The sequence below is a fragment of the Magnolia sinica genome, chromosome 19 (assembly GCF_029962835.1).
Source record: "Magnolia sinica isolate HGM2019 chromosome 19, MsV1, whole genome shotgun sequence".
NCBI lineage: Eukaryota > Viridiplantae > Streptophyta > Magnoliopsida > Magnoliales > Magnoliaceae > Magnolia > Magnolia sinica.
The window spans coordinates 10,093,881-10,119,863 of record NC_080591.1 but is presented as its reverse complement, the minus strand read 5'-3'; the positions used below and the strand labels follow the sequence as shown (position 1 = coordinate 10,119,863).

The window sequence follows — 25,983 nt, the reverse complement described above, 5'->3', positions numbered from 1 at the left end:
GACACATTTCATGGGGCTACCATAGAGAAAATAATACTAATCATATGGTTGATCATCCCTGATACGACGTTATTTTCTAATCGCCATCCCTTTTCCGAGCCTATGATTACCTAACAAAACTGATTGTTTGGATCGAATTATAAGCAATCCAGGGTTGGTCCTAACTAACAGATGTGATAGATTGTTGATTGGACCTATTTTTGCATAAAGAATCTTGACCATCCAAATTGGCATCCATCGATCAAATGGTTGATATTGGCCCGAATGGTGCGATCCTTACATGATAGCACATCAATAGATCGGACTCTCTAAGTTATAGTAGCACTGTAGCTTACAGTGCTGAGCATTGGATTCTTTAGAAAGTATATGTAATATACAAATAAGAGAAATACTCCAATGCTCTTGGAGCAATGTAAGTTATAGTGTTCCACGTTGCATTGGAACATTTAAACAGTCCAATCCATTGATCTAGACCGTTAGATTCAATCCATTGATCTAGACAACTAATTAGATCTAACACACATTGCATGGGCTACCATGCAAACAACACACCAATGCGATAATGTTAAACATCTGTTTAATAGCCTCTAACCTGGATGGTCAAGATTGTTTACACAAAAGTAGATCAGGACCAGTCATGGATTGCTTATGATTCTGAAAAGAATCACTTTGGTTAGTCAATCATAGCCGTCAGTTGAATTTTTTTTCCTTAAATTTTAAGCTATGATTGATCGAACGGTTGGGAACATGCTTGCGGTCGGTGGCCATGCACATTGGTCCAACGGTGGAGATTACTCTCCATCAATCCATAAAGTTTTAATGCATTATTCATACATGGGTTTCAGTTATCAAAAGAAAATTAATAGTAGTAACCCAATTTCTCAAATGTGTACAAATGAGTATCATTTTGCATAGAATCTGTACATGTGAATACATCCCATTTTGGTTGTAACATTTCCCAAAATTTCACTCATTTTAATACCCTAACCCAATCTTCTGCACTATTATTCATTTAATGTAGATTGTTGTGATTTTCTCTTAACCATCCATTTCCAAGACAAAACTATCGACGGGTCATAACCGTCGATCTAGGACATTTCTGATTAAGTGAACCATGGACCCCACCTGCCGTTATAGATGCCATTTGTGCATTCACAAGTCTAACAAAGAACAGTAATGCTAATAAGGGCGTAGTCGGATGTATGTGCCATACATCTTACTATATATATATATATATATATATATATATATATATATATATAAAGCAGCAATGCGTTAGCAAGGCACTGACTGACCATCTCTGAAATCCAAACTGTTCACCCCCGGATGGCCCACAATCTTAGGTTTATCCCAGTCGTTGATACCCTATCAATAGGCATTGAGGCTGATGTGAGCGCCTGCCGGGAGCACAATGCATTGAAATGCAGTTTTAGTGGCACCCAAACACGCCTTAAGCTCATGTTTCAAGGCCTGTTTGCACTAGTGGTTCGGATCAAATTCTATTGGAGTTGCCCCAATTCCCTTTCATCACGAGCTTGAGAGTCGATGGCCTGATCGAGTTGGAATGGAGTAGCCCAATCCATTCAATCTCAAGCCAGAGACCGGGTAGATTTTAACATGTTTCCATTTCTTGGGATGAACCAAACAGCCTACTCTTTGGAATTCAAATCCCTTAACAATACAATCCGTAAAGAAAAACACAGTATTTACCTTGCATCCAAACAGGCATCGATTTAAAAAGCTACAAACATTTGGTAAACAAAAACAACAGAAAAGTTATAAAAATATATAGCTAAGTCATATACTGTAATCATAACACAAGGCAAACAAGATCAAAATAAAAGTTCCTCAATATTCAAATAAAAAATCATTCACTGAGTCTATACTTTCAAGCATTTCTCTAGTTAGAGATATCCTTCTTTTCCCTTCTTTTCCCCTCTTTTCTCATTTCTGCATTTGGTTTTAGTTTTAGAAGGTTAAAGACAAGATACAAAAATAAACCATATTCCTTATACATCAAGGTATTTCCAAAACACCTACAGCTGTTACATAATGTAACAGTGGTAACCATTACAAATGACAGGACATAACAGCCGTAATGGCCAATATGAAAAAAATAGCCCCTAATGGTTATGTTACGGGGGCCAAAATATTTTTTTTTGACAGAGAAAAAAAATGGGTCATAACAGCCGTTATGGCCCATACCTGTAACATAACGGTAAAGGCAGTGGCCACTACAAACATCATTACATCATGGGGTACCTTGTTCTACTATCAATCTTTTAGGAAAATAGTAATTTCCTATTTTCCAAATGAGAACCAATCACCTGCAGGCAATGGTACCCTACCATCCTTTACACTGACACAGCATTTGTTTAGAAAATCAGTACCATGAAAGCAATTGAACCCCTCATGATGATTGCCCCTTTCAAAAATCATGCCGATCCACTCACTAAGTGGTCCTCATCTGCCGTCATCCATTGGTTCGATTAGTTTGGTCCATCTTTATGAGTAGCCTGGCCTGATATGTGCTAGGTGATCTTCATCGTGGGCTTACCTTTTTCGTAGTACTGATGTCCTACCCAAGTGGCATGTTGGCAGGGAAGATGGTATGGTACTATGGTTTTAAGACTCGGACTTGGTCAGACCCAACCAGTTCAACACCACAAGTCACCCCTGGGCCCTGACTCAACTCGAGACTGGATGAGTTGATCTGAGTTGAGGATTTTAACCATGTATGGTACCATAAATGGTAGTAACTTCTTGAAAATCAAGCCGATCCACTCAGTAGGTGGGCCACACCTGTGGTCGTCCATTGTTTCGAACTATTCGATCCACCTAATGGGCAGACTGGCCTGATTTTTGTGCCAGGTGGTTTTCATGGTGGGCCTACCTTTTTCATGGCACCGATGTCCTACGCAAGTCGCATGTTAGTGGGAAAGATGGTACGGTACATGGTTTTAAGACATGGACGGAATCCCATGCAACTCGTCAGACTCAACTTGGACTTGGTCGGACCTGACCAGTTCAACATCGTGAGTCACCCAGACGAGTGGCCCCCGACCATGCTCGAGAGGGCCTCAACTTACCCGAGACCAGATGAGTCAGTCCGATTCACCAAATCTTTTTAAACTTGTAAGGCACTACAAGTTTTCGTACCTTGCCCGTAGGTGATTGGTTATCTTCCCAAATTCCAAAACTAGTGTCAACATATTCAGATATACTTGGAAATTGATGATACAAAATGGGAAAAAATAAAATAAAATTGGAGGCATATCATGTAAGAGGAATGAGATAGAGACAGGTTCATCATACAGAAAAAGTGGTAGCCCCCTCGAATGGCGCTGCCCATCATGGTCCACAAGAAAATAGAGGCTATCAAGTGGGCGGGCCTGGTCGTACAGTGCCAACCATTTGGTACTGCTTTTTTTTTTTTTTCCCCCCTTTCCTTCCTGATACTTGGTTTCACCAAAGCAGAAAAAAATATGTATACATTTGAAAGATGGGGCACAGTTTACCTGTTAAATTCGTGGGCAATCAACTTGTGTTCTTTGTAGAACTTCTATCGTCTTTGAGACTGTCACCTGCTGCTAACTTGTGTTACAATCATTTGTTGCAAACAAGAGAACAAGAAGATTTGATGGTTGATACTATTAAAAATAAATAAAAATAATAATAATAAAAAAGCTCTGGAACTGTCCATCCTGCAGGCACCACCATTGATGAACCACGCAAAAATCATAAGGGTAGCAGAACCCCAATTAGGAACCAACGCCGCATGCAAATATGTGGTAGAAGCAACAAAAAAAAAAAAAAAAAGGTTTGTGGAGGATTAGGATAATCCAGTTGAGTGACTTTTGCAGGGTGGCCCATCCATGGTAGGACCCGCCACATGGCTGGTTCTGATCATTAAAGGTGAGCCGCTCGAATGGTGCAGAGTGGGCAAAACTCATGCTCGAGTAGAGTCGACAAGTACCAGATATTTCTGCATATGGAAAACAATGCCAAGGTGAGTTGAGTTTGTCATGAAGAGATTTCACTGTAAACATTTAAAAAAACGTGAACCATCTTTTGCATGTGAAACTGCAGAGTATACACACTCTTGGCTAAGACATGGAAAGCACATCCACTGCATAGCATATAAACGCAAGTGCAGCGCACATGCTACTAACCATAATCATATGTTTGACAAGTGGGGTCCATCTCTTCATAATAATAATAATAATTATTATTATTATTATTATTATTATTATTAATTATGATGATGATGATGATGAAGTGGAGACCATCACTGACTTCAAGTACCAACCTGCTCAGTTGGATTTGGACCCAAGTATTACCACAATCTAACACAACCAAACAGGTGCATATCACAACAAACCTTTGATGTATTATAATCATCTTAGCCTTTCTCTAAACAATTTTCAGGTTGGCTTTTAAATGCTAGATTAGCAAAAGCTCTACGATCAGCTTCCCACTAGAAATCAACATTCCTATTGTACTCGGGCTCTTGGAACCTGCCATGGTAAAGGTTCACATTCATGGTTAAAAGAACCAGCAACTTGGGCCACCTCATTCGATCTCAAGCAGGGGTGGCTCATGGTATCAAACCAGATTGGGTTGGGCTGAGTCTGAGTCGATTCAGACGAGTCACATCAGATTCATCCGAGTCTTAAAACATGCCCACATTGATATTGCTCCCATGCCAACATGGTCCCCCCATTATTATTATTATTTTTTTTGAAAGATAACGGATTGTATATTAAAAACAAAAACAAAATACAAACATGGGCACCCAAAAGAGCAGGCAAGCAAGGTTGGGCCATAGAGGTAGAGTTGCCAGTAAAACTAAGGAAGCATACACATACATGAAAAGTCATACTTAAGTGGTTGACTGAAAAATATAGCAGGGAACCCACCAATACATGAACACTTCACATTGCACCTTAGCATGCCTATCGCGCCACCCACAGCCACCACAATGATTGTCTTAAAACCATCTTTTGTGTATAATACCTAATTCACATAAGGAGCTTTCTGATTTTTAGATTCAGTAACTTCACAGGTCCAAAACATCGGTTAGATCTTCACCCACCTTGAAATTGTGCTCACTTAACCCACAACCAAAATTCAACTTTGTCTTAGTTTACAGTTTCAAATGGTGTCCCAAACAAGAAACAATCCTTTAAAAAGGAATGCTAATACAGAAGAATAAATCATACCACCTCATCATGCTAGTAATGCATTTCAAGAACCACCAATATTTTCATATTCCACATACATAAGAAAGACCACGAGATTAACCAGCAAAGGGAATTTTGCTGAAATAGAGAAACAAATACCTTGAAAGAATCATTGCATAGCTTGTTTATTTAACTTGTTTAGCCACGATAAGATTACCCGAGCTCCTTTCTCCCATGACATATCAAGCATCATATCATGGGCAACCCCTTCCACGCAGACTGGCGGCACCCCATAAAACCGGGCCGTTTCACTGAGGCCTTCCATATCCTACAATATCGTAAATTTTCAATTATGCCAAACAGCCCATGTATGCTTGCATTCAGTACAATAGTATATACAAAAGGGACAGTGATAGCACACACCTTACATGTGATTTCACCTTACATGGGTAAATGCACATGTACAACATCCGTACCATTCATCTGGTAGGTTGCAACATGGGTGGATCACAACCAAAAGCCACACCACTTGGACAATCCTAACTGTTCAAATGAAGACTTTTGCCATTGATAGAGAAACATTGGTCGACTTCTTTGTTGAACAATCTATTTTTCACTCATAAGTCCCTCCAATCAAATAGTTAGGATCAGCTGGCCATGATTGTAGGCTATGGCTCCTCCATAAAGAGACCAGCAGATAAGTGGTATGAATGTTGTACTCATTTGCCATGCGTTCCCATCAGGTGCTTGTCACTAGCGTTACTATATATACTATAGACCAACCCATCTTTTGGTGATGACATCTACAAGATGGGACCCTCATGATCACGGTCCGTAAAGGCTGTTTCACAGGGTCATAATAGCCATTACGGAACGAATGACCCGTAACAGCCGGTACAGCTCCCGTAACAGCCCATTACACCCCCTGTAAAGGCTGTAATGGCCTGTTACGCCCCCCATAACAGTCCATTACAAGGCCAATACAGGTTTTTCAATTTTTTAAAATTTAAAAAATAAATAAAATAAAATAACACACACACACACACACACACACACACACACACACACACACACACACACACACCAGAGAGAGAGAGAGACCGTAACGGCCGTTACTTACGAGGGCCGTAAAGACCCTTACAGCTCATATCGTAACCGTTACAGAATACCTTGCTCATGATCAGTGGCTTGCATCTCACATATGTTAGCATGAGTGCACGTGTTAGGGTGTGAATAGAAGAGAGCCTGTAGCCTATCAAAAGAAGAAGGGTGTCTATAAGACTAGATACATCTATATACTTTCTTATCCTGAACTCCTAGATTAACTTGCTTTGTTAAGACATCTCAGACAGAGAAATAATGATTTAGCAAACTCTTGAGTTTGACTTAACACAAGAAATCAATACTAACCACTATAAAGTCATCACTTGCTCCCATTATGAGTATTTCCACAAAATCTTTTGGCACTGAAGGAGGAGGCAGCATTGCATTAAGCTTCTTCAAATCAAAGAGCGGCATCCTTGAACTTTCTTTCATTAGCTCCTGATAACTGCAACAAGACCAGAAAAAAATTAAAAAATTAAAAATACCAAGCTTTTAGGTTCAGAATGCACCACATGATTTCATGTGATAGATGAAGGAAAACCAACAGAAAGATCCGCTCAATGTTCTTAAGCTACATTTGTATGGAAGTAAATAACTTATTACAGTTATATACTAAAAGAACATTATGCATAAACCTACAGCTGTATTTCACAAATAAAATAAAAACATTAAACATAAAGTAGAAAATGCTCTGTGCTCTCCGCACCATAAGTTATACTGCTCCTACTTGAATCGGTTCACTTGGACAGTCCAATCGATCAATCGGAACTGTCCATTAAGTAAGAACACATTTCTTGGCTACCATGCATAAATCACACTGATCAGATGATCTAATTCATCCTTAACCTGACCTTATTTTCTATAGCCGTCCTTTTCAAATCCATGGATGGAATGGTTATGATTGCCTAACAAGTGATCCTTTAGAATCATAAGCAATCCAAGATGGCCCCTAGAAAATAGATGGATCGGAATGTTAATTGGACCTATTTTTGGGTAAATGATCTTGATCGTCATGTTTAAGGCCATTGATCAAATGGTTAAAATTTGTCAGATTATTTTGATGTTTTCATGATAGACCATGAAATATGTGGTAGGCATAATGAAGAGTCTAGATCAATGGACAGGACTAAGCGTCCCAATACAACTAGGAGCACTATAACTCACATTGCTCTAAGAGCATTGGAGCATCTCTCCATAAACTAAATTACAATGACAATGAAATATGCATATACATATATATATATAGGGAAAATTTTCCCCTATGCGCATCTCCCTCATGGACAGACTATGCACCCATTTGAGGTTTTTGGGTTCCTGCAAGGGAACCAACCCACGGTTCTGTGAACCAGTCCATCCATCCAGTGGATAGAACACGCACCAACATCTTCCCATATTGGAAGATCCTAGCCATAAAAGGGTAATGATTGTTCAACCAGAGACATTTTTTGGACATGGTTCAGATTAATAGACTTGGATCACCAAAATGTACCCCCTTCTAGGAACTCAGGACTTGAGAATACTGTAATAAACTCAGCCATGGGAGTGGTTGGAGTGTTTATTTATAAAGGGCAATCCATGAGGCAATGCATCAATTATGGAGTAGGGTAACTGGAGCATTTATTTAACAGAGGCAATCCATCAACTCGTGTGAGCTGTAAGGGTATTTTGTGCGTATTTGTTTAAGTTAGTATGTGTACATGTGAGTGAGGGTATTTCTGTCATTTTCTTATGAAAAGACTTTCAAATAAAATAAGGGGAAGACGTGAGAAAGAATTCACTCTTTTCATTTTCCCCATTCTCTTCATTTTTTCCTTCTTCTTATCTCCCCATTCATTCTTTCGAAGTCTTTAATCTTTCATCTCAATTGTCCACCTAGATGCTCATATGTTAACCTAAATTATCCAACGGTTGATAGAGCATAGCCTGAACATGACACCGATCAAAAAATCCTACTTCTCCCATTAGTGGCTTCCTCCTTCCCTCTGTACACCAATACAACTCAAGTGATAGTGTGAACCAAGTCATATTGGACCATATTTTGAACCATTTTCTCACAGAGCTTCCATCAAATTTCATATTGTACTTAAGAAGTCATAGATCCCAGCTCGAACTCTCATCAACGTTGAGTTTGCGAGAACAAACCGAAGTTTTTTCTTTTCTTTTCTTTTTTTAGGAAAAGGTAAGAACCAACCAGACCTTTCAAAAAGAAAAAAAAAAAAAAAAAAAAAACCAACCAGTGTTGCCCCTAAAAAAATAAAATAAAGAAAGAACCAACCAGAGTTCTTTACATCATGGTGGCAACATTGTTCCAGATCATCTTCTTTAACTTTGACACCTATAGACCTCTAGACTACCTCCCAGTTTCAACTAAAATTTGGGCACCTATAGACCTAAAACTCCTTCCTAACATGGATGGTTGACAACATTGTTCCAGATCATCTTCTTCAACTTTGACAATGGGCTACTTCCTCACCAAATAGTGCATTATTTCCTTCTCCAAATGGCAGAGGAACAGATTCTTCATAAGATTCGACCATGTTTCCCAGAAAGGAGTGTTGCTTTTTCTACTGTTTTGCTAATTTCTAAGCAGTTCTCTGTGTTCTTGCTTTATTGTGGCTTTACCATCCAAATAATAGCCATGCACCATTTTTAATATTTTAATGTGTATGAATGTAGGTGTATGTGGTGTCATATGTCAACATGTTCAACACCCTATACATTGGTCTTTGGTGAAGATCACTTTCCAAGTCAAATAATTTGCCACCATGTGGACATCTCTACTTCATTATCTGTTCTCACCTGCTCATTAAAATCTGATGGTGTGAGACAGATAGAGAATCACAACCAGTATTAGCTTTAGCATGCATGAACAAATAGGTGCTAACAACTCATTATAGACGTATGCTGGATATTAGCAAAGCTCATTATGGACATGCCCAGTAAACTGGTCAGCTTGAAAAGGAAAAAAAAAAAAAAAAAACTACCATCATATGATAAAGATAGATGATGTGTACAGCTAACTGGTCACAGCAATGAAACTGGGGGATGCTGGCCAAAATTAGTCATAGAGGCAGCATTTGGATGCACTATTGAATTGAATGACAATAATTAGTTCCATCAAGTTAAATTACCAAACTGAATTCCTTCACATATAGTATTTATACGGAACAGGCTCCAAATAGCAATTTTTTTACTTTCAAGCCAGACTTGAAAGGAATGAAGCTGCAACATGAGGGCTACTTCCTCATTGTGAATTCTCAGAAATGTCCTTGCAATGTCACCATTCCCTACTGATTGAACTAAAATTTAACAATTCAATTCAGTTGTATGTCCAATCATAACCTTATAGATGTAACAAGCTATTACATAAGGATTTGCCGACATATCACCTAGCTTGTGCCAATACGATACGGGCCATGTTGGCTGATACTAGGGCCAAACCAGTCAATATTGCCCTGTAACGGCCATTTTTTTGGAGGAAAAGTCTCAAAATTTATTGGCAAATTCTAAAAAAATATGAGGATCCCAAATATGTTTTATTTTTTTAGTTTTTGACATGTATTTGATGGTGTAATGTTTCTATACTTCGGTAAGAATGCTCTGTCAGGTTGTGTCAACTTGACATGCTGAAAGTGGACCATAAGCCTTGACCAAACAGAAATCAAGCATGATTTGGTGGTTTAGGGCCCGTTACACATAAATACAATAATAATAAAAAAGATGGAAAATAAAATAATAATAAAATAATGGTTTGCCCCTTTTATAGATATTTCCCAAAATGGTCAACTCTGTTTTGGTTCATCGAATCCCACTCAAATTTTGTGTTTCGATCCACAAAATAGGCCATCTAGTTTAAAATTAGCTCCTAAGCTTCCTTCATGGTTGAAATGAGTAAAGAAGTGGAAAAACAAGAGAAATTTTGACCATAAAAACTTTCAAAATGAGCCTTTTATGGTTGTATTGGCAAATAACTCCGTATTGGGCCCATAACAATGCCAAGAAGGCCCTTTTTTCATAACGGACATATTCACCCCCATATTGCATAACGGGGATGACCGTTTCTTTTCTGTAACAGCCGACACAGACATAATGTAACTATTCTTTAATACCATCATGTAATGACAAAATTTATTTCTTAGATTTTTTTCCTATTTTCAATTTTGCCCTTTTGCTTAGGGGTATTTTATGTAATTTGTAAAATTTTCTAATAAATAAAATAGGGTTGGATGTCCAAGCCTATTGGTTTTTCATTTCTTTCAAAGCTTTTCTACTTTGAATGGTATCAGAGCCTAGGGATTGTTCTTAGGGTTTTTTTTCTTTGTTCCTTCCTCTCTTGATCTTTCTCCTTCAAAGCATATTTCTTTTTCCTCTTTTCTTCTTTATTCTTTTTGTTCTTCTTTTTTACATATATTTCATCTTGTTTTAAAGGTTGTGGGTGTTTTTTACCCACTGATCTGATTTGATTCGAGAGGGGGAGACCTGCAGCTAGACATTTTTTAAGGTATTTGAGATTTGTGGTGGGGTTCGAATTGTGGGTGAAGCTTTCTTTGAAGCTTTGAGACTTGCGGCCCTTTTTTTGGGAGACCTAAGAGAAGATTTTGCTCGACAATCTTCTTCAATCAAGGTTCTGAGTTTCTTTAGGTGGAGAGGTAATTTTTTTTTTTTTAAGAAGCAACAAAGAAAATATATTAAAAAGGAAAAGAGAGAATACAAGCGAAAACAAGAAGAAAAACAGTACTGCTGAGATAGCAGAACTGGAAACAGAAAAACTAGCAACCTAGGAAGCAAAGGTCATATAGCCTTTCAAATCTTTTACATCGGCAGCCCATTCAACCAACAGCCTTTTGGCTCTGGCTCCAATCACAGAGGTAGAAGACGACCTATCATTAAAGCATCTGTCATTTCTTTCTAACCAGACCGACCACGAAATAGCCAGGATGGCCAGTCTCCAAATGATTCTTTTGGGTTTTCCAAGCTTCCAGCCGTGCCAAGAGGAAAGGAAGTTATGGGCCGACTCAAGGCTGCACCAGGATAGGTTGAACCACTGGCTAAAATCTTTCCAGATTTGACGGATGAAGAGGCAATGCACCAAAAGATGGTCCACCGATTCCGCATCTTGCATACAACAAAGGCAGACATTAATCAGCTGCATACCTCTTTTCCGGAGGTTGTCGATAGTTAGGATTCTATTGCGGTCCACCAACCAAGCAAAACAAATGTATTTAGGGGGGGCCGGATATCTCCAGATGAAAGGAGAGGCTGAGATCAGGGGAGATGAAGGAAGGGATAAAGAGGAATATAGAGATCTGACCGTGAAGCGACCGGACTTATCTATCCTCCATATGAGCTTATCAGGCTCAGAAATCAGCGGCATAGACTTGGAAATGCATTCGAGTAATTCCACGTACACAGCGATCTCACTTTCTCTGAGATTTCTAACACTTCTTACATCCCAAACAATTTTGGCATCCGTATAAGTGTAGCAATCTGAGATGAAGATGTTCTTGATTGGAGCCAAGCGGAAAATGTTTGGGAATCGGTCCTTCAGCTTGGATTCAACTACCCATATGTCTTCCCAAAAGCAAATAGCTACCCCACTTCCCAGCTTGAAGCTGATATTGTTGATGACTGCCTGTTTAACCTTTAGGATCCCTTTCCAAATGTGGGACGCCCGATAGGCCGAAGAGTCCTTAGACCACCAGCCCCCTAAGGAAGAACCGTATTTCCCTTTAATGATAGAAGACCAAAGCGCTTCAGGTTCCGTGCCAAGCCTCCAAGTCCATTTACCTAATAGCGCTGTGTTCATTCTTCTCAAATCTTTGACATTAGCCCCACCTTCACGGAAGATCTTGCAAACATCCTTCCACTCGAGGAGATGATGTTGCTCTGATTCTCCTTCCCGAACCAAAGGAAATCTCTTCTGATGATATCAATGGTCTTTAGGACAGCTGTGGGACATCTAAAAAGCGACATAAAATAAAGCGGCAGGTTGGACAAGGCCGCGTTGATCGGGGTGAGACGACCTCCCAAGGATAGATATCGGTACTTCCATCTGGCTAGAAATTTCTAGAATCTACTAACAATGGAATCCCACATCATTTTAGGAGGGGGGCCTATAGAGAGGGGAAGGCCAACAAAAGTGGAGGGTAAGGAACCTGCTGAGCACCCAAGACAGTCCGCAAATCCTTGGAGTCTCTCAGCGCTGATGTTGATCCCAAATAATTTGGACTTGGCCAAATTGATTCGAAGCCCAGAAACCGCCTCAAAGCAGAAAAGAGTCGTTCGAAGATTGAGAATGTAGACTTCAGCAGCTTCGAAGAAAATGAGGGTGTCGTCTGCAAATTGAGTGTGGGTAATGGGCTTGAGAAGGCCTGGCATGAAAATGCCTTTCAAAACACCTTCCTCCAGGCCCATACACATCATTCTGGAGAGGGCTTCACCTATGATAAGAAACAGGAGGGGAGACAGGGGGTCTCCTTGACGTAAACCTCTCAAGCTTTTGAAGAAACCCTTCGGGGAACCATTTAGCAGGACAAAAAAATGAGCCGAACCAATACAAGCATCGATCCAGTTTCTCCATTTGGCCCCGAAACCCATACGGGAAAGCATACACTGGAGGAATCCCCAGTCAACATGATCATAAGCTTTGGCAATGTCCAAGTTACAGAGAATTCCTTCCTTATCAGCCCATCGGCACGAGTGAAGAACCTCATTTGCAATAAGCGAACAATCTATTATCTGTCAACCTTTTATAAATGTGTTCTGGTTAGGAGATATCAAGTTTCCTATCACTTTCGAAAGACGAGTGGAAAGGACTTTGGCAAGAATTTTGTAAAGGCCCCCGATTAGACTAATTAGTCTGAAATCTGAAAATGAAGAAGCTCCAGCCACCTTAGGAATCAGAGTGATGAAGGTAGCGCCCATTCCTTTCGACAGTCTGCCTCTTTGGTGGAATTCCTGAAAGAAGAGGAGAACGTCCTGACTAATCAAGTCCCAAAAAGATTGGAAGAAAGATATGGGGAAACGATCAGGGCTCGAGGCTTTATCACCTCCCAGGGAGGCGACATCAACCTTGATTTCTTCTTCAGTGAATTCCGCTTCAAGAAGATCAACATCAGCTGCCTCTAACCTGCTGAAAAGGGTGTTGTCGAGGTGTGGTCTGATCCGAGCTTCAGAGGAAAGTAGGGCTTTGAAGTGGTTAATAGCAAGATCAGCTATCAGATGTTTGTCTTCTATACACTCACCATTCACGTTTATACTGACAATAGCCTTAGACCGGGCACGCATGTTAGCTATGCTATGAAAATATTTTGTGTTTTTGTCACCCTCAGAAACCCACCTGGCTCTAAATTTAATCTTCCAAGCAACCTCATCTTCCAGAGCTTTCGTCAATAGCGACTGAATGATTTGGATGCATCTGCTCAGAGCATTGGTCGAGAGTTGATTGCCTTCAGCTTCCGCGTCGATACGATTGAGCTCTGAAAGGAGAGCCTCCGACTCAGCTTCTCTTATACGATTCTCCTCCTGAAGCCACTCCTTAAGCTTCAGCTTGAGAAGTTTAAGCGTACAGATCAATCTATGACCTGTAAAACCTTCCACCTCGAAGCCCGCCCACCACTCTGAGATCTTCTGCCTAAGGCCTTCGACTTTGAGCCATGTGGAGTTGAATCTAAATGGTTTCGGCCCCCAATTATCGTCTTCCATAAGCAGCAGCAGAGGGCAATGATCTAACGTGGTCCTTGGGAGCGCTATTTGGATCACAGAAGGGAAGGCCTCGATCCAGTCCGGAGATATGAGGAACCTGTCCAGTCTGGATTGGATGGGGTCCCTTCTACCTTTCGTCCAAGTGAATTTAGCCCCAATCAGCGGGAGGTCAATAAGCTCTTGGGTTTGAATCCATTCGGAGAATCGACCCATAGCTGGAGAAACTCTTCTACTTCGGGAGTGTTCTTCCGGGAACCTAGTGACGTTGAAATCCCCCACCACGCAGTAAGGACCTGAGAAGGAGTGCCTAACAGAAGTTAGCTTATCCCAAACTTCAGATCTACCCGAATCAACGGAAGAGCCATACACTACTGAAATAAGACATTGAAAGTTAGATAACTTATCTTTAAGAATGACGGACACTGAGAAGGAGCCTATCAAAGAGGATTGTAGGTCCCAAATAGACAACTTCCACCCAACCAGTATACCCCCGGACATGCCAAATGCATCGAGGGCAACCCATTTCGCGTCAGGGGCTCTCCACAAAGAAGCGAGGAGCCTATCTTTGAAAGTTGGGACCTTTGTTTCCTGAAAGCATATAATATCTGGGTTCTTCCTACTAACGGAGGCTTTAATGAGGCTTATTTTTTGTTTGGAGCCCACCCCCCTGTCATTCCAAGAGAAAATCTTCATTAGGCAACCATACTGCCCCGATTACCCTGCCTCCTGTGCTTGGATTTAGAGGCTGATTTAACCCCAGAGCTTGGTATCAAACGTTGGATCTCACGACTGCTGCCAGATCGGGGATTTTGCTTCGAGAGGGTTTAGGGTTCTGAGAGGGGTCGACCTCTGCGTTCAATACATTGAAACAACGCCACATAGTCCTCCATCCTATCCCCGAAGGAGAGGCCTAGCTTTCTTCCCACGTGGGTGATGGCTTCTCTGATCCACCGCTTATTTAACATTTTGCCTAGAAGCTCGTCTCTGTCGTCGTCCGAGAGCATGACCTCGTTAGCATGTTGGTGGAGGTCCGCGCAAATCTGGAGAGGCTCTGCTATAATCACTTCACCCGGGGGGGTTATCCTGGAAGAGCGTAATAGGGCCCATGTCTAACGAATCCCTAGAAGGATCAGGGATAGAACACGGAGAGGGCGGGCGAGAAAAGGATCAAATAAACAATAATTAGACGTATCGTTCTCCGAACCTTCTTCTCCCGAATCGCAGCGAAGTCTCTTATCCACAAAAATGAGAGGAGAGAGAGCTTTCCAGATCGCTGATGAGGATTCGGGTCAATTTCAATTGTTGAGGCAGATGTTGTGGTACGAAGATGGAGGGCTAGATGTTATTGCAAGGGGAGCTGAGATAATTGGTTAATGGAGATCAGTTGACAGGGCATGGTCCGCTTCTGGACCCGAATTGCTGAGGAGGCACGTGGGGAGTGAGAGAGACAGGCTCTCGCTGGCGAGGATACACGTGTCGCTGGGGTGGGCTCGATGAGCTAATGTCACGGGCCACGTGTCTGTTGCTGCTTGCTAGGTGGTCGTCGAAGGACTGGCGACTTTAAGCGTCTGCCTGTCGCTGCTAAGGTGTCGTGCCCGAGTTCCTGCACGTGTCTTCACGAGGAAAGAAATCTGTCAGACGATCTTGCATCGTACACGCTATCAGAGCATGCACGCCACGTGGAACTATCTCCTCCCCCCGCGATCTCGAGAACAACTCCCGAAGGATATCATCTGCTGGAGAAGGAGATCGGGTCCGTTCGCTGCTGCCACGTGTCCTACGGATGGCTGCGATGAACTCCCCGTCCCCGATGTGATCAGAAGCACTGATAGCTGACTACATATGTGGTCCGCCGGAGCATGGGAGGTTGGTGCAGGCCTTGATCATCGTTGCTGGTTCGTTCGTCGAAGGCGAAGGAGGACCTTCCCTAACGCGCCAAATATCTACCCACCAAGGGTAGACTTTGTCGGGAACTTCTCTAATCGCCGGTAATTCAATTGTTCGGTTGTCGACAATCACCCGAATGTGTTGGTGGAGCGGAGAACCCTTCTCCCTCTCACCCTCATTCTGAAGACAGTAAGCTCCTCTCCAAGCTTCGTCTTAGCGTCGAGCTCGAGAAATGACCCTAACAGAATCGCAACAGAGATAAAAAAAACTCGTCATTCCATATTTCCATGGGGATGCCCCACACCTGAACCCAGACATTTTCTTTTCCAAACATGGAGAAGTCCTCCCATTTCAGAACTTTCGCTATCGGACCCCCAGAATGTAGATGACCTGCCATTACCAGCATTTCAGAGTTTAAGCCTGGGCAAACTCTAACCCACAACTCATTATAACCCACGGGTTTAATAGTATAATTTCCTGGGTGGAAACCAGTAGTTTCCGAAATCCAGTCTTTCACCTGGGAAATGGATGCCCCTCCTTTGCTGATGATGACGATGGTATCTTTGAGTTCTTCCCGGGCCCTATTTAATGAGGTGTGGCTAATGCGAATTACACCCTTCGCGTCTGGGACTAAAGATTCTTCGATGATGAGGTTGGGCTTAGGGTTGGGTGAAGGATTAGGGATTACTGATTGTGTGATCTGGGGAGGATTAGGTAGTACTGGTTGTAGGTTCTGAGGAGGATTCTTCTGGAGGAGGGAGCCTCGGAAGGATACCCCTTCCGCTCGCTCAGGTTGTGAAACAGCAAACTTCGGACGGTATTTCTTTGTGATGGTGGCAGCGGATTCTCTCCTCTGCTATGGGGGGCCTTTAGGGAACCTCCCCCGTTGAACTAATGAGGGGCGGCCTGCAAATTTCACGCCGTGAAGCATTTCCACCGCCCTAGCTAGCTCTATCTCAAAAGACATTCTGACCAGAGCAAATCCCCTATAGGATCCAGTGGAGTGATCACGCGGCATTACCACATCCATGATTACACCCTCTCGCCCAAAGACCCTTGAAATATTGATGGGGAACCATCCTTCCGGATATCCTTTGACGAAAAGAGTTGGAAAAGAAACCTTTTTCCTAGCCGGGGCAGGTGGATGAGGACGCTGACGGGATACTTGCTTCCAGCCCTGGTCATCATGAATCTCCCCTTCCTCTAGCTCAACTTCAAGAGCGTGGAGAGATCCCGAGCTCTTCGATCCTCCCACTCTATGAGATGGACTAGCTCCATCTGCGAGTGCTGTCTTCAATCCTTCAGTAGAGGAATCGCCCCACTGGCGAGGACGATCTTTGTTGTGCATTCAGTTCTCCGCTCTCAGTTTTCTACTCTCGAAGTATAAACGTCTTTGAAAATGCAGGTTTTATTTTGGGTGGAGAGGACTTATTTTGGGTGGTGTCCCTTGGTAAAGCATCATATTCACTTCTTTTTATATATATATATAAAATTAAAAAAAGGAAAAAAAAAAGGACCACATCCCCAACTGGTTGAACCACAAGTGACTTTGCCAATGGAGCCATTTCCCTAATGATACTCAGAAAGTCTTTATCTGTGGTAGCTAAATTAGCAGAGCGGCCTTGTGGTGGTCTACCATAAAGTACCAAGTAAAAATCAACAGCATTATCAACACCACGAGAACACCCATGACCTGCATCACGACCTCCTCGTTTAGTAGTTCTACCTCTTCGAGTACCAGCATTATCAAAACTTTTAAACCCGGTCACAAGATTAGATTTCTCACCCATGGCAGGCCCATATATACTATAACACATTTAGATGAGAGAATAAAGAAAAACATTATATACAAACCGCTGGACTATATGATCATCCACTCCTGCCGAGAAAAATGTTTCTTTGCATAGTGGCAAGGAAGTCATGAAAGCTTTTGCAGCCAAGCTGAGTGTCACCTGGTAAGGAGTTCAGGAATCAACAAAAGGACGAATAAAGTTCCAATTCCCTCATCTATAACTCAAATGAAATAAAATCACATATAACTAGAGAAGCTGGTTTCAAAAATCTTACATTGTTTTTCGATGCACAAGTAAATTGAATTGTGAACAATCAATTTAAATAAGAAGAAATGAACAAATTGTTACACAGCCACATGGTGAGCAAAGAGAGAACTATTATTTTGCCCATTTACCAAAGAAATTAACAAATTGTAATGGCATTCACCACTACTTATAATGAGGAAGAGAACCCATGTTGCAGTTAACTTCCTTCCATGTCCTACTTGGGGAGGTAGTACTTCAATATTACTACTAAGTAATTGCAATTTGATAGGTCCACTTTATTAGATTAATAATTGCAATTTAATTCAATGGTTATTGTAAAAGTATAGAGCAAGAGAGAAAAGAATAGAAGATGGAGAGAGAAGGAGAGAAGGTTGGGAGAAGAGAGTGACCCAAATTACGGGTGACGACCCCAATCTCCCTCTTTTAAATTAATGAATTTTCATAATGATAAAAGTGCCTTTAATAACAAAAGCAAGAATTTTCATCATGTCCTAAACCACTGTTAATGAAAGAGCAAGCATAGAAACAAATCTAAGTGAGCCTGGGGCCCACATCCACATCCATTAACCAATTTCTTTCAAAAAAAATTAATTAATTAATTTGATTGTTTAGGGTGTGTGTGGTTGCACCAAATTTCATAAAGTATAATAAAATTTCACACCAATTCAACTGATTAATCATTAAGTATCATGAAATTTCATGATATTTGGTGCAAATATACCCTTGCATATCGTTTTAACTTTAAACAAGAATATGGAATCCATAAACTAGTTAGCATCTAAAAGATTTAAGCATGAGTAACAAGATTACTAAATTTTACTTTTATGACACATTGAGAAACATCTTGTTGGGAAGCACATGGATAGTCTTACAACAGAAGCCTTACTTCCTGAAAGGAAGTTTGCTAGCATTGCTTGCGACTAGTAATAGAGATGGCTTCTCACTCATTCTAGCACTCCAACGTGCACATATGATTGGAACCGTTGATCTGGTGAGCTACCACATGGACAGGCTATAACCCAATATCGCATTGATTAATCCTACTCGTCTTGAATGTGGGCCATTGAACATTTTCTTGCTCAAAATTTTGGAACATTCCATAACTCATCATTCATACAACAATTTAGATAGCCAATAGCCCGTTATTTTAGGCCACAGCTTGTGCATATGGTAGTCCACTAGGCTATCAGTTCCAATCACCCTAGATGATCGTTACTTAGGGCTGCAGCTTGGTTTGGGTAAATCAGAACCCAACTTTTGGGGTGTCAAGGTCTTCGAGTTGGGTTCTAGTTGAGAAACGCCAACTCGATTTGAGTTCAAGTAGGGTTCATGCTGAGCAACTTCAGATCAGGTTGGGTTGGATTGGGAATAATCACATGTATTAGGGACGGGTTGGATCAGGTCAGGTTGGGTTGGATTGAGTATAGTGGACTTTGGGTTGGGTTCAGGTCAGGCACCTTGAGGAGTTTTGGGTTGCAACATCTTGAGGTTGGGATGGGCTCGGGTTGACCCTCAACCTGACCAAGTTTTGCCACTATCATGACGATTAAGTGGATTGCTAGATGTGAGCAAAAACAATGCTAGCTAACCTCTCCTGAAAAAAAAAAAAAAACAGCATCTAAAACCAATAACCGCAGTTATGAGTAAACACCGAATGCACATCTTTAGCTAGGAAGAATTGAACTACTTGCATAGAAAGTTAGATTTTAGAACTATATCCATGCACGAGAACAATAATTACAGGCACTACATTTGTTGAAAAAGAATACAGAAACAAAAAATAAAAATAAAAAATACCTTGAAAGCAGCAATAGGTTTCGACAATAGATATCGCCATACCAACCCACTAAACAAAGTAATACACCACACGTTAGGGAAGATTAATCACATTCAAGGAAAACACAAAAATTTATGCAGGCAATCACCTATTCCCTGAAGGAGGTATGGAGCACACAAGCACAGATCCTGCAAGTGTTGGGTGCAAACCTACCCTTTCTGCAATCAAGAAATAGATTGGTTGAGCATGGATTCAAGACCATATCACAATAAAATGAGGAAAAGAGAAAGCATGCAAAAGGCCAGTTTGTTGGGTCATCTCACAACGCTTGGACATCAGAAAAAAAAAAAAAAATTTGGACTGTTTCTGTTAACCCCAGTACATCGGTTGGGACCACTTTTTGGTGATCTAGACCATTCTTGGGCCCCATATTTGACTGCACATTCCCTAATCTCCCATAAGATAATCCTAGCCATGGACCCATGGCTTGCAAATAATACTGCCCAAGGTCTCACATTTCTTAAGGCCCCCATCACACCATTAGTATCATCCAGGGGAAGAGCCCTTTTGGGTTATTTCGCTTCCATATGAACAGCTCTGATCACCGAAAGGTGGGCCTCAAAAGGCCAGTTTGTTGGGTCAAGCAAATTGGTCAGCTGAAATTTGTTTATCCGTCTTTATCAAGTCAGCTCCAAAAACCAGCATGAAAAATGAAAACCATACCACTTAAGAGGAATTATATGGTGTGCAGCTCACATCTTTGCACAACGCACAGGTTCTCAGTTCCGACATGTGGGGCCCGTGGTTCAGCGATCCAAATCATTGGCGTGTTGGATCCACCGTGTATTGGCATGCCCTAGAAATCTCCCAGATTGGAAGACACAACAACCAATATTAGGATTTTTTTCAGGTGAATTCGGACCATTGTAGTATTTCTCTTATTATAAAGAGTTTGTGACCATTTGGCGATTGCGCATCCTATGAGGGCATTTTTGAGGCATATTCCATCCATGGTCAAACATAAGAGACCAAAGGTCTGGATTGTCAAACCATGGGACCAACTCATCAAAATTGAAAAAACGTGCATGCTGCACAAAGATGCGAATCACTCATCATAAATTCCTCGCGGCCAAAACATGGGCTTAGACCACAAAGACAAATCAAAAAGATGACACGTGGACATACCGTAATTGGATGGCTTGTCTGAGAGATGTTGAGGCATCAAATTTGAGATGTAATACTGAACGATGAGTCCTCCAAATGAATGTCCAACCAACACTGGTGGTAGCCCAACTTCCTTCTGAATGAAGTTAGCTACATCACTTGCATGGGTCTACTGCAGAATTTCGGAATGGATCATAAAGCAATGCAACCCATTGAGTAAGCCTGATATTTGAAAACGGTAAAGATAAAGACATTGGAAGCAATCATTTGGCCGGCCAAGTGTGTAAGAAAATACCTGAAGAGTACCAGCTGCTGGCCCATTAGGCAGATCACTTTCACCCTGACCACGTCACAAATATGGTGTTATGTGGGGCCCATCAAACTGCCTATAGTTAAAAAGCCTTTAACTAACCCACCTACCCGACTATGTGGGGCCCACCACGCTGTTCAGAGGCTGATACACACAAGGATGACTGGAAAACACAAATATCAGCCTCATCTAAAACTTTTGTGGGCTCTAATAAAGTTTCAATGGTGGCCGTTCAATCTCCAATTCCCCACTGTTTCCTCCAACTAGGCCTACCCGAGTTTTGAATCTGCCTAGCTTTTGGACTCATGTCCTACCATGAACTGGCGAAACTGATGGATGGGGTAGATGTAACAAGGACATTGTGGTAGGCCGCACCAAACTTTGGGTCGCGCAAGCTCAAAAAGGGCAAAATTGCCATTTATGATGCTATCGGCTCCTTTTGTTAACTAGTCATTGGTCAAAGTAAAACTTGCCGCTTTTTTTACCATATACTATAAGGTATTTATTTGCAAAACTTTAAAAGTCGGCGGCTTTTAGGAGATGCACTAAATGATAGCGGTTATATGGAAAAATCCCTTTCTAAAATTATTCCAGTTTTCTTATTAGTGGGCATTTGTTTGTGAAAACTGACTGTTGGCTATCTGAATAGGATTGGTGGTTTTTTTTTAGGATAATGAGATTGGTGTATGTTGAAGTAGAGCAAAATGCTACTCTATCAAATTATCAAATTACGAGAATCCAAATTATGAAATGGACGAACTAAAAACAAATCAAACAAGCCTAACCAAACCAACTGATAAATTTTGAAAAGTCTTGAACTGCGAACTATGAATTCATATGTGAATCAATCAAATTGCATGTAGGAAAAAAGGGTGTAGATAATGGAGGAAATAAGAATATATGAGATAGAAAAATGACAGATTTTTGGGTTCAAATCCTAAATGGAATGAATTGTCTCCATTGTGAGTAAGTATAAATGTCTTAATTATAGGAAGTATACACAATTGAGGAAATAATGATATTTGGGAGGGAAATTTTGACAAATTTTTGTGTTCAAAGCTTTAGTTCAATAGTCAGCATCTCAAGACAGCTTTGATACCTTTTTCTAAATATTCGAACAAGTGCAAAGGGAAATGGCAAACTATCTTTAGGATACAGTAGGCTCACATATCCAATTTTCAAAATGAAGATTTGCACTTCTAAGTGTTAAACTGGTCTTCAAGAAAAAATCCAGTTTATGCCTGAAAAATACACTCAATATGGAAGTAGAGAGAGCAAAAGATGACTGGAATTTATAAAGGGCTAGAGTATATGGGACTTGAGTGTGTTCTAAATAATTCTCCTAGACAGGATGTCCTAGATTTATTGTTCCTAAAGGGAATTGTTCAGAGTATCCCAGATATCATCGAAATATCTCTGATATTATATATATCTCCAGCTCGGTGATACCAATAACACTAGTAGCAATACCAATAACACTGTATAGCTAAGTATCGTCAATGTATCGCCAATATTTTCAATTGTGTTAATTATAGGTGTCGATTGTATCGCCAATGAATTGCCGATATTTTCAACTGTGTAACTTCCAATGTTACTTATATCGCCAGTGTATCGGCGATATTTCAATAATATCGCCAAAAATCTGTTCATTAAAAAAATTCATTTCAATTTTTTTATGTACGCATGGTTGCAGTGTTCAAATTGTCAATGATGATATCGATAAAAACATGATATTATTATTATTTCAACATGGGCAATATCGAAACTAGAGTCTTTCATTCCCTTTCCAGTTGTTAACGATTTCACAGCAAAATATCGTTTATTGTCAATATTCTAAAATATCGATGGATGTTTGGATGGACGGTTGGATGGTTGGATGGATAGATGAGATTGCTGGGATGGACTAATTTCTTGTGACAGCACATGCTTTTATGCCCCCATTGAATGGAAACTTATTATATGCATTCTTTTTGTAATTTTTTATTCCTAAATATGCAAATATTTTTATTTTAGCATCTCCTAAAGTTTCATTGAAAAATTCCACCGTTTTCCCCATGTTTCATCAATGCTTCCCTACATTTCCAATTACTAGTGATATCAATATTGTTTCCGTATCCCCGAGCAACAAAACTTGTAGCGATGCCAATACTTCAAACACTGCTTAAGGGACATAGTGTCTTTCTTGGAAAGACACGTCTCTTAAGAGATTTTCACTCCTTTTGACACAATTATCTACTTGGTCACACCCTTTGACATAATTGTCTGATCGCTCAGCATTCCATGTCACTAGACATGCCTTTTCAGTTTCACTAGTCATGGATTAGCAATTCAACCCATCCAAGACCACTCCAACTCAGTCGGAACCGAACCGGTTCAACCCCAAAAGTAAACTAGACGAGTCACCCCCCAACTTGCATGACTTGACTCAACACCAAACAAGTTAACCCATGTCACAAAATCTAAAATTCATTGTTGCAGTACCACATGCCACAGCAATCCACCATCCAGGTAACCTTGGGGGCATCAGTTTCCAGCCCTGTAATGTACACCAGTTATCGGGCCTGGGCCTGATTTGCAGGTCTGAGTGATAAATGGGTCCGCTTGGGTGGGCCTATGTTTCAGAAATTGCTTGGCTCAGCCCAAGAACAAGCACATTTGTGTAATTAACAGGCGGGCATGGCCTTAGGCCGGATTGCCAAAATGAGTCGGGTCTGGGCCCGACTTTTAGGCCCGATAAGAATCAGCCCAGTAAAGGCCCGTTTGTGCAATCAATGGGCGGGCACAGGCCTAAGGCTGTCTTATCAAAATGGGTCCGGTCTGGGCTTGATTATTAGGCCCGATAAGAACTCTGGCTATTCCAAACATGGCCCTAACGCATCTCGACCCATCATCGCTGCCTCTAAGCCCACCCGCATGGCTCAATCATGGATTCACATAAAATGGGCCAGAGCTTGAATCTCCCCAAAGCCCAAAAGGAATGGCCGGTCCCAATTTTCTCTACGGAGACCGGTCTGGCCGGGCTCTGACCTCCTGGACCGAGCCGGACTGGTTTTCAAACTCGGACCATTTGCAAGGCCCAAACCAGATTTTGAGGCCGAATGAGTAAATGACCCGGACCCGGACCCGATATAAAAAAGAAAAGAAGATAGCCGCACTACCTGGCCCAGAAGACTAACGGCGTAGCAATCGTATCCGGACCCGGAAAAGAACGGCATCCAGTGCTCGGCCCAGCACCAGGCTGCATGGAAGCTCCCGTGTACGAACACGAGCGGCGGTTTCTCCTCACCTGTGCCAGTACCGTTACGCTTCTGGAATATCACCTCCATCTTCAGGCCGGAGGGGAGTTCGTGGAAAAGACGAGACTGCCCCTGATTCAGCTGGTACGAGGCTCGCATTTTGTATCTTTGGTTGGGAATTGACAGGGGCTTTTTCGTCATTCTGCGGGGTGTGAAAATTAGAGAAGGGAGGGGATTGTGATGGATTTGGAGAAGGCAAGACATGGCTGTCGCCGGATAGGGAGGCGGCTGTCCGTGTTTTGGGGTTTTTATATGGGGAAGTTATTTGATACTCCGGCTGCGTATGACGCTTGATACGCATGGACTTATAAATGATACACGTGACATACATTAACCCAAGTTAAACCGAGTAAATTGTGAGTTCTTCAAAAGTAAGGTTGGTTGAACGGTCGCAACCTCTGATTCGTGGACACTTGTTTTTGAAACATGACTGCAATATTTTCCAAGTTCTAACCGTCTAATAAATATCGAACTATGCAACATTTTGATGGTTGAGTAAAAGTAATTTTTTGGTTGAGTACATAGTTTGGACCGTCTAATTTGAAATATTTGTAATCCATGTTAGCATTTTTTTTTAGTAATGTCTAACTGCTTGCACATCATCTACCACACCAACATAGTATCAAATAATTTTTCTTTTTTCAACAGACTAAATTTCATAATATATGTATGTGCAACTCAATTGTTATGTGCAAGGGGTATATGATATAAATGAACGGTATGCATAAAATGCATGCATCGATGGAGGGCCACAAATGTTGTGGATTTTAAAATTCATTAGTAATCCCATTGTATCTCCGGCTGGGACTGGTTGATGTGATACATGGATTAATCTAAGCTGTGTTGTCATTTCCAAACACTAATAAAATTTACATTGAACCAAATGCAATTTTATACTACCTAATCCTACATTCAAAACAAGCCCTAAATAAGATTAGTTTTTGATTCGCACTGAAATAAGAGCACATAATTTGTATAGTTTAGTTTAAATTATTTGTATGCAATTTTTGAGTAATTTCTAATAGCATGTATATCTTTGGACACCATAGTATCAAAGATTTTTATTTTATTTTTATAATCCATCATATATGATCTCCAAGATTTGCCCTTATAGCTTGTGAAATTTTTAAAAAGGAGGCCACTTTCAGGCTCTCTTTCTTTCTTATATCTTGTCTTCAGTTTGGTCCAATTTTGCCACGGGCCACCAAACCATTTGTAAAATCATATCTCGCCACAAAATAGCCAAACCCATCCTTATATCCTGCACCTCCCACTACCACACAACCACATTCGCCCTTGTCTGACATTAGAGATGTTATTGTCAATATGCCCCCATTAGCCTTGCATTAATCGAACCTCCAACCATGTCAACTATCGATGCAACTCCATTTGAGTCATTGGATTATTCTCACCCGACTTCCATTACTCACTCGGTGCAAATTCAGTCAAATTTTAGAATAATTTAACCTAAATCATGGGTAACTCACAAACACCCTCT

The 25,983-nt window shown here is 41.1% G+C and overlaps 1 protein-coding gene and 1 long non-coding RNA gene across 9 annotated transcripts in view; one reads left to right on the top strand and one right to left on the bottom strand.

The window, feature by feature from the left end:
• The window catches only part of LOC131235696 (uncharacterized), a 28,791-nt gene extending 3,976 nt beyond the window's left edge, over positions 1 to 24,815 (bottom strand). The window contains exons 1-10 of one of the 8 annotated variants that reach the window (XR_009166243.1): positions 24,348 to 24,815; positions 21,175 to 21,219; positions 20,901 to 21,048; positions 19,864 to 19,933; positions 19,736 to 19,784; positions 17,733 to 17,830; positions 6,594 to 6,732; positions 5,337 to 5,511; positions 3,519 to 3,587; positions 1,757 to 1,950 (exon numbers count right to left, since the gene is read on the bottom strand). Coding sequence is in view for 2 of the 8 variants with exons in the window: in XM_058232999.1 (XP_058088982.1) it covers positions 5,353 to 5,511; positions 6,594 to 6,732; positions 17,733 to 17,830; positions 19,736 to 19,784; positions 19,864 to 19,933; positions 20,901 to 21,048; positions 21,175 to 21,219; positions 24,348 to 24,689 (1,050 nt within the window). In the remaining 6 variants the exon portion in view is untranslated. Of the gene's footprint in view, positions 1 to 1,756; positions 1,951 to 3,518; positions 3,588 to 3,676; positions 3,986 to 4,731; positions 5,512 to 6,593; positions 6,733 to 17,732; positions 17,831 to 19,735; positions 19,785 to 19,863; positions 19,934 to 20,900; positions 21,049 to 21,174; positions 21,220 to 24,347 lie in introns of those variants that run through there. The other 7 variants (XR_009166241.1, XR_009166240.1, XR_009166245.1 and 4 more) reach the window with 7 other exon arrangements.
• LOC131235699 (uncharacterized) lies at positions 10,796 to 17,357 on the top strand. Its single transcript, XR_009166246.1, has 2 exons — positions 10,796 to 10,936; positions 17,304 to 17,357. It is a non-coding gene; the product is annotated as an uncharacterized LOC131235699 (long non-coding RNA).
• Positions 24,816 to 25,983: the final 1,168 nt, after the last annotated feature.